This window comes from Toxorhynchites rutilus, chromosome 3, assembly GCF_029784135.1.
Source record: "Toxorhynchites rutilus septentrionalis strain SRP chromosome 3, ASM2978413v1, whole genome shotgun sequence".
Lineage (NCBI taxonomy): Eukaryota > Metazoa > Arthropoda > Insecta > Diptera > Culicidae > Toxorhynchites > Toxorhynchites rutilus.
In genome coordinates, this window is record NC_073746.1 from 139,838,569 (window position 1) to 139,848,205 (window position 9,637).

The 9,637-nt window shown below is 36.7% G+C and overlaps 1 protein-coding gene across 1 annotated transcript in view; it reads right to left on the reverse strand.

Annotated features, from left to right (window-relative positions):
- Positions 1-7,573, reverse strand: part of LOC129774841 (UPF0047 protein YjbQ) — a 102,518-nt gene extending 94,945 nt beyond the window's left edge. The window contains exon 1 of the mRNA XM_055778855.1: positions 5,298-7,573. Coding sequence (XP_055634830.1) covers positions 5,298-5,460 — 163 coding nt within the window. The 5' untranslated portion in view covers positions 5,461-7,573. The remainder of the gene's footprint in view (positions 1-5,297) is intronic.
- Between the last annotated feature and the right edge of the window lie 2,064 nt (positions 7,574-9,637).

The following is a 9,637-nucleotide window of genomic DNA, read 5'->3' on the forward strand; positions in this document are numbered from 1 at the left end:
GAACAAAATGATGTTAAGTATTGATGCACAGACGTGCACATTTTTGAATAATTTAATGAATAAAAGTGACATATTTTTGCTTTGTAACCACTGTACATCGCAATGGTGTCATTTAACACTAATAGTGTCTGCAGCAAAGTTATGTATTTTCATGTTATCTTTGGGGAACATGTTGAGTTGACATAATGTAATTTAGGTATAACTTAAGTTAAAAAACTAGTTTTGAGATAGTCTCCTCAGAAAAAACAGTTATATATCTGAAAAACTGATAGATAGATAATATGTATCTTTAGTGAAGTTTCATGAAGCTTATAGCTCTACATTGTTGCTGAAGACATAACGCAACTATCTCAACTATCATAATAACTATGCCAATCAATAATACTAAATCTACGATTATAATTTTATGAGACTATTTTATAATTATGAGATTAAGATTTAACTTATAAATTCAATCCTTTGCGGTCGTATTAAATTTCTACATGTGTGTCGTACTGGTCGCAATTATTTTTACGCGAATAAGCTGTGATGTGAGATTATGAAGGATGAACAATATTCCTTTATGTTTTGAGAACTTCTGATAAGTATTTACTAAGCAATGTTTTTATGTTTATGTTTTAAAAATATTTGCTATAGTTCTTTTTAGTGTGATATCTTTCGTATGTAACACAAAATTAATTAGGCTGGCGTCTTTCGCCTTTTATCTTTCTGTTTGAACATACAGAACAATGCTCTTTCCATCTACACAATCCCATAATACATGGAGTTTTCGATTAATCCTTTCCTTAAGCACGGATGGCAATTTTTATTTATACTGAATATCGTTATCCATTATTCCTAGTAGCACCGTTTTGTTTCGTGAATAAGTTCACAAGACATTAAACTTCATTTAGAAAAAGTTTGAACTGATGAATTGTTGCATGAATTATAATATTAGTATACTTCTTTGCTGTGGTAGCTGAAAGTAGACAAACCACCGTAAAGAGTTAATACAGATTTCGATACAGATTTTCTGAGAAAAAACACAGATGAAGCCACCCTAATTCCTCCATATATGTATGTAGAGCTGCTTGGAGAATACCTCGCCAAACCATTCTTCATATTTCATTAAAGCACACTTGCGCTTTGTCGTCAAGTTCCAAAGGTGCATCACCCTTTTCGAAAATCGAACACTTCTCTAATTACATTTTTGTTCAACTTATGTTGTTACCGAATCTACATTTTTTTACTGACATCAATTTTGTTATTTTTGTGCGAGTGAAACAAATCTCAAGTTTCCACTCGGTTCGTGGCAGTTCAACACACACGGGATATTTTTTTATTACTCGGCGCATAATTATTTATCGGCAGATATAGCAGGGTAACTCCAAGCGCCTCCCCAGAAATTCGAAGGTAGAAGAATTAGTTTGTAGAATTAATTTCGGAAAAATAAAAGAGTCGAGAGCTGCACGCTAACAGGATTGGTCGAGTTTTAGTTGTATGAAAGAAAGTCAAGGCCGTTTAGGCAACGCTACACAGATAAAAAGATTTTTTGAGACCAAAAACACAGATTTTATTATGGCAACCCTGTCCACTGATTAAATCGGTACCAAAAAATCGATCTTTGAAAAATCAGATATCTTTTTTTATATTTTATTCTATGTTATAAGAGCCATCTCTTCATGAAAAAGGGAATACAAATTTCATATTTCTATTCAAACATCGAGGACATTTTATTTAGTTACTAAGTATGAAGGCACCAAAACAACTATAAAGCCAGAAAAAATGCATTTCCCACGGCATTCGTCTTATACCGTCATGATTTTTTTCATTAAATAAATTAATTGAAAATTATTATTAGAAATTCAACAAATGATATTTGTTCAGAACTCAGCTAGCAAAAATCCCATGAAATCCGTCCGTTCCATACTTCTGGGATTTAGTCGAAGCCGATTGCGAGTTCTAGCAAACAATGTTTCGACTAGAACTGATGTCATAATCCAATTTCGTCACAATTTTCACTGCCAGCCTATTGAATGTGATGGTGTAGGGGAGCTGCGGGTAAGACGGACAGTGGGGGTATAATGGACAGGTGGTTGATTTGTATAGTTGCATTATGAATTTCAAATTTCCGTTGATGGGATACCCTTCTACATGCTATTCTATAATATTTAAACCATCCTATGACAATGAATACTAAACAAAAGTGGAATAGAGAAACAAAAATCGAACATGATTCCGCGTGTGGTTGTAACTTTTGCGGCTTCGATATTTAGCATTTTGAGTGGTTTAATTGCAAAATTGAATTCGCTGATGGTTATATTTCCGTTTGTGAGTTGACAGAAAAGTTAATTCATTCGTTAGTGGTAAATTTAAATTATTGAAATAATTGCACTGGAGGGGTTGAAATGGACAGTTATATCCATAATCACATCCAATACATGATGAAAAGTGAAGGGAAGAATATTGAACTCTTTTTTATATTGCTTTCTCTTTTTGTTCTATTTCAGTTACTGGACGCACGAACACTGAGAAAGAGTGAAATTATTCCTCTCGCGAGCGATAAACCTTTTTAAACCAGTTATTTCGAAAACCAATATATTGAACTGTAAGAAACTGCTTTTAAATTTTTGAAAACATGAGTTTCCAAAGATACAATTGACATTTTCCTTAGCATGTCCGTCTTACCCCCATCTCCCCTAAATATAATTTGTGACCGCTTGATTTGTAATGACCGAACTTACAGAACTGCTTCTCCTTCTCCTTCTCCAAAACAACGTAGGGATCAATTCGCTGTTTAAATCGCTACCAGAGAATCAATCTTTGGAAATTTCAATTTATTTAATTTTAATTTTATTTTTATTGGAATACAAATATTGGCTTTAGCGCCAGTTCTTTAAAACATTCTTTAGACTGGAACTCATGTCACCATCCAGTTCAGTGATCCTATGAGCCACTCGTTGCAGTACGTTGCGCCTCTCAGTAGCTGCAGCTAGTTGTGATCCTGTCAGCACCTGTACGGAAGTTAATCATAGAAGAATCAGACTGACTTTGTCAACGTGCTTATTGAAGCGATCCAAATGTTGACATTATGGGCCCTATTCCAGACAACGAGACGAGCAGACGAGCGCTCATCTCGTTTGTTTTAGTATTCCAGATGACGAGCTCGACAAAAATCAATGAAACTCGTGTACTGGAATTGTATATTTTGCTCGTCGCGACAGTGACTGAAACCGAGACGAGACGAATTGCTCGTATATATATATTTTTATCCCATTTATTTATTTAAGGCTCATTAGCATTTTGGCTGTAACAGAGCCGAATTTTAATCGTGTACATGTCACATGGTTATCATATATCTATAATTAGCACATTACACAGTTGCCATTCGTCAGTATTCCTTCTATACCATTACATATGATACATTCACACAGTAGCCATTTAGGCGTAAGAGTATTCTTTTCTGTTCTTCCGTTATCCAGTTGGACCACCGGACAGCGGAGACAGTTGATTGATCATTGTTGAGTTATTTATAGAACAGCAGCCCGATGTGTCTTGCAGAGCAGAGCAGTTGTATGGATAAATCGATCTTATTCCGACCGTGGATCGATCTCCATCGCTGATGATTGTTGCGTGGACGTAGCTATTCTGTAACAACACAAAGATGGTCAATGAGGGTCCTGAGTTTTGAACTCACGATCGAACGCTTACTAAGCGAACGCGCAACCAATGTGGCTACGGATACCCCCGTATATATATATATATATATATATATATATATATATATATATATATATATATATATATATATATATATATATATATATATATATATATATATATATATATATATATATATATATATATATATATATATATATATATATATATATATATATATATATATATATATATATATATATATATATATATATATATATATATATATATATATATATATATATATATATATATCTTGATCACAACTAATATACACACCTTGGTCACAACCAAATGTAAATATTGATAATTATATCCGTCAAAAATTAAAGAGCTCAACCAATCTACCTAATAAAACATTCCATTGAAACTCGTGTACTGGAATAGGATGTTTTGCTCGTCTCGACAGTGACTGAAGCCGAGACGAGACGAATTGCTGGTCTCGTTTTCTGGAATAGGGCCCTATGTTTGAAGAATTTGTTAAGTAGTCTTTGATGGAACTCAGATCGATGTACACTGGAAAACAAATCTACAAATAGTGTTTCTAAGATCGAAAGAACCGGAAGAAAAAGATCGATCTTCGCGATTTTTTCGAGTACAAAGAATCGATCCAAAAAATCGGAAATCGGAATGGAAAATTCATAGTTCTACCGAAAACACGTTCTGAAAGGGGGCTTCGTAGCCTAATTGTTCCCTGTGGAACTTTTGCCGTCTCAACGTATTCATTAACTAGCGTCGTTCATTAATACTTGGTTGAGATTTCTATGCCGAATAACACGCCTTGAATGTACTCTAAAGTGGCAAGCTCTAGAATACGCGTGACCACAGTGCAAGCCGGAAGAATTTTCTTTTGACGAAAAATCCCCCAACCAGAACGGGAATCGAACCCGAACACCCGGCATGATAGTGTGGGACGCTAACCACTCGGCCACGGGTGCACTTTGGGAAACTCTACCCACTCTATAACCCACAATAAGGATAACAATATCGCATTGTGCTTCGCGTCTTGTACTCCTTGTTTAAGTTTTACCAGCCAAATGTCTCATTGTTGAACACATATCCGACTTCTTTCTTGTCCATTCTATATTTGAATCACTAAACTTGCAGAATGAGAACGGATTACTCATCCACAGCCCCATTCAGAGTGATTCAAAGATAAATACAAAATACAATAACCTACATCGGTTCAGACTACGCCAAAGCTTGTAGGTGTTTAGCGGTTAATTCTCTATAGAGCTGCAAGATTTTCTGTTAAAAAAATTACTCGTACACACAGTCTTTTTTTTCAAGTTTGAGCCTAATTTTGTGTTCTGTGTTGCGATTTCAGTAATGCGCGATAACCTTGCCACTCATTTCCGCGGATAATCGAGGTTTTACTATACATGCAAATCTCTGGACTTGTTCATCGATATAGAGAAAGATGCGTTGTTAGGTTGTCAGCAGAAACAGAATAAAACCGATATGTAAATGAAATACAAGCCCCACAAAAATTCAGCAACACCTTCGGAATTGTATAATTCACAAACCACGTGCTATCTACGTCAGCGCTGGCAACTCTTGCAGTCAAGTGTGAGACAATCAAATAAAGTTTAACTTACTTTGCACATGACACAATCCAACCGAAAACTGTCCTAGCTCGGGCATCTGTCGCAAGATCTCCTCTGTCACCAGATGAACCCCGCGATGCTGCGGTCGCAGATTGATTTTCCGTTGGAACCATGCCGATCCAATCTGTATGCCACGGTGATTTGACGAAGCCATGTTGTGACTCTTCTCATATGATGACTCAGGCGGATGTGGATGATGCTGATGACTGGTGGCTGAACCTCCGCCTCCGCCGCCGCTTTCCCGCTCGCGTTCAATGGCGCCTACCGTACGACCTCCGGCAGACACTGACAGCAGTAACGAGGAGGAAGAATCGTCAGTGACCGAAGAAGGAGGACTTCTCCGCCGTGCGTAATCCGTCTTGCTGCTTCTGCGGCTAGCACTAGCACTACCGCCGCTACTATTTGGTACTTGACTGCGGGAACGTCGTCGTCCTCCTCCCCCTCCTCCTCCGCCTCTTCCTGTTGTTGATGATGATGGTCCGGCCCCGGTTCCTACTCCTCCTGCTGCTGTCGGTGGTGGCTGGCTGCTGTTGGTCGACGTCGTGGCGAACTGTTTGTACACTTCTATACCCAAATTACCTCCTATCGACTGTACGTAACTATTTTTCGATTCACACTTTATTTACACCTTATTTCTGCTGGATATTAGAAGGCAATTTTCCACACTTAACACCTCTTATGCAAACACTTTTGCTCTGCACCAAAAATTTTCCTAACTCTTCCGAAAGAACACCACGTTATTCTACGATATTACGCGAGTGACCGAATCTAGAAAACATGGACGAAAAAACTAATCCGACTTTTAGAGCTATTCTATTGCTTGAAAAGTGACAATTTCTATTTCACTCAGAGGTAACACAGAAAGAACATAATGTTAGCCTTCGGAGATCAGGATTTTCTGCGTTCAGCTCAAATAAAAAATATCGGGGTTACACTGCAGTTTCCTCGCCACCTACTTATATTACTCATTCCAATTAATTGAAGATTTTTTTCCGAACATACACTTCATACACAACACCAGTTTTCCATCCTGTTTTTTTACGTTCAATCGGATTTTTCTTCTTCCGAGGCAAAAAGGGAATTTTACTATGCACACTGTCCGCTGCTGGTTGTGTCAGACACCGAAAATTAGGACCGCACTAACACTCTCAAAATCCTAGCGTGAATCCTTCCGCAAGAGGATAACGCAATCTGACGTGACGCGAAAGAAAAAAAAACATCACTCTTTCAGCACTGCATGGATCGACACTCGTTTTCGGGCCAACAAATCCACCACATATTTTTCTCACGCGATTCAAGTTAATTGTTTTCTATATTTTATGTTTCTGCCGATGCACCAGCCGGAACTAGACTAGAAAATTTTCTCCCTCTGCTAACAACGTGCAGCTCTACGAATTCTTGCTCACCCACCGACAAAGTATGTGCCTCCGTTCCTTTCTTTTCGTTTTTGATAATCGGCATTGATCTGTTCAAACGACTTTTTAGCTTGAATTAACAATGCCGCAGTCTTCGGCAGGAAAAAAACAAGCACGACTGCCAAAGCTGTACCTCACTTTCAGGATCTGGGAGGATTTTCGTGAAAATTCCTACACATCAGCAGCGGTTATATCTGGCTGTCGTTTTATTTCTCCTCTGTGCTGCTTACCACAATGGCCTGTCCCGTTTCGTCACACGATACCTCCGATAGGGTTCTCTCACTCTCTTTCTCACATTCAATACCTTTCCACAGAATCAGTTGGTGAATGAACAAGAAGAGAGGAAGGAGGCCGCGTTCGAAAATTAGGTATCAGGAGTCCAACATTTTCCTCTACTTCGGTTTGTATTACTACCGCTGGTGCTAGTAGTCTCAGGATTCAGACCTATTCCGATCGATCTCCTCACACTAAGCGGCGTAGAGAAATTCGCTCTTGAGGATGTCCAGAATGTGTTCTTTGCTTGTTCCGAAGAAAACGTCTGCTATCGATCGCGGAGCAAGCACAAAGTATCCTGCAGAATTTCTCCAGCCGATTTTCTTTCCGCAAGTCACACGAGGAAAACCACACACTTTTCGAAGAGCACTTTTCTTTCAATTGGCAAATTATGGCCACAAAATTCGACCGACGACGACGGCAACGTTACCAAGAGGAGACGAATAGTTTTGTGTTTTATGTAATTTTCCTCTCACTCCATCATGCTCTACAACACTGTGCAGAGATGTTCTATAACTGAGCAAAAATACGGTACAAGTTTTGCTCCTGAAAGGCGAATGACGACCACGGTAAACACACCAAAGGAAAAGCTGTTTTGTGGTGGTTCTCCAAATCTCTGCGGAGTCTTCATAGCTCTCTCGCTCTCGTTATGCTGCTGTAGAGCGAAACGCCACTTCCATGCTGAGCCGTGTCGTAATATTTTTGTAGGCATGCTTGCTTCTCCCTCTCTCTCTCCCATCCGTTTGCTCTCCCATCCAGCATGCTCCGCATGAGAGTGAGAAATGACACATATTTAATCGGGTTGTCAGTTTTGGCTGCTATAAAACATCAAATCATAACTGCAACATTCCTAATGAAAATATTTACACACTACCGTGAATCACGTCAAAATCATATAAAATGTCAATGCTTTTTTTACACTCTACAAAAAAAAATAATGAAGGAACATAGTACAAAGTCGAAATTTTCAGGCGATTTTTGAAATGCTGTAACTCTGTGATTTAGTGGACAAACATAAAGACTAGGTAATTTTTCATTCAAACAGAAATATCTCTGTATGGAAAGGCCCTACCTGAACGTTCTAGAAACCAAATGAGGGGCTTAGAATGCATGGGGTGTAAGTGACTTGATCGATTTCTCTTCATCAACTTTTTCTTTAGTTAATAACTCAATTGCAAAAACGTTCCTAGTTAAGTTTGCTATAGAATCTGATAAGTGAGGTTCTGACCTATCTTTCACATTGTCAAATACAGCTGAGAATGTATTTGAGGCTAAGCTATGACCAAAAGAGAGAGTCGATGTAGAGAAATCGATCAAATCACTTACACCCCCTACGCAGTCTACATTGTTGTGCCGGATTGGTCCCAACAAATGGTGTCAACAACGGTACCGATGTCGTGCCATTTTGCAATGATTTTGTCGACCTACCCTCCGTATTCGACAACCAATTATGAGCCAACATTGGGCCAATCTGGCACCGCGTCGACCACGCGCAAAACTGCTCGACCCTTATTATGGCTCTGTTTCTTTTCATGGAAATGATAATAAAAAGTAATGAAAGAAATACCGTTGATAAAAAATATGTATTTTATTTCTAGAATTTACACTTGAATACAATTGCAATTTTAAATACAATCATCAATTTATCGATTGTTTCCTAAGTTCTATAATGTACATCTAAATACATATTCATGTTAAAAATATGTGTACTATATAATAATATTAATGTGAATATTTAATTTCTTTCTGTACATTTCTAATCTATTACATTATATATTAACATGTATTAATAAACTGTATATACTTATATTTTTTCATCGTTCAGTACAAAAGTTTTCGGTGATTTCTTTATATAGGATGTATTATGTTTTCTTGTATATTCATTTGCCTGCAGAGAATTTTGTATATGCTAAAAATTATAATTTTTTTAATTAATTATATTTTTGAAATCCAAAAACCTTACAAATAAATCTATCGTTTTAATTAAATATAAAGGATAAAGGTATAATGTAATGTTTTACGATGTAATTCTATATATTAATATTATTTTTTTAACTTTTAAACAAGAAATTTTCAGTAATTTCCGTATATTGATTTCATATATATATACATCCATACCTTCGGGAATATTAATTTTTTTAATTTTGAATAACAAATTAGTTATAGTTTTGGAAATCGAAAAAAAACAACAAATTAATTCATCTAATTTAATTTATCAACCAAAAATACAAATTCTACTTTTTCATTTATCGTATTGCGGATAAATTATTCTATGAATAAAACAAACCAATGAATTAAAATAAATGTGAACAATTGATGTGATAATCAGTTAATATAATTATTTTTGCACGACTTATTAGACTCAGTTCAGAGTGACCGTAGATTGCCGTTGGCGGGTTCATATATTGTAGCTGATTTTTATTTTTGTAATGGTTAAAATGGTTTTAAATAATCTATAGATTCTAAGCCCCTCAAATGAAAACTGGTTGATAGGCTTAATTGGATTTGCTATTGAGTGCTTTCACTAAAAGGTATGATTAATTCTCATAATCAATACGATAAAACATTGGTTTTGCGATTTTTAACCTCGCTCGAAATTTCTGGTTTTTGTACTGTTCAACCTTTGAAGTAGCATTTTTATCC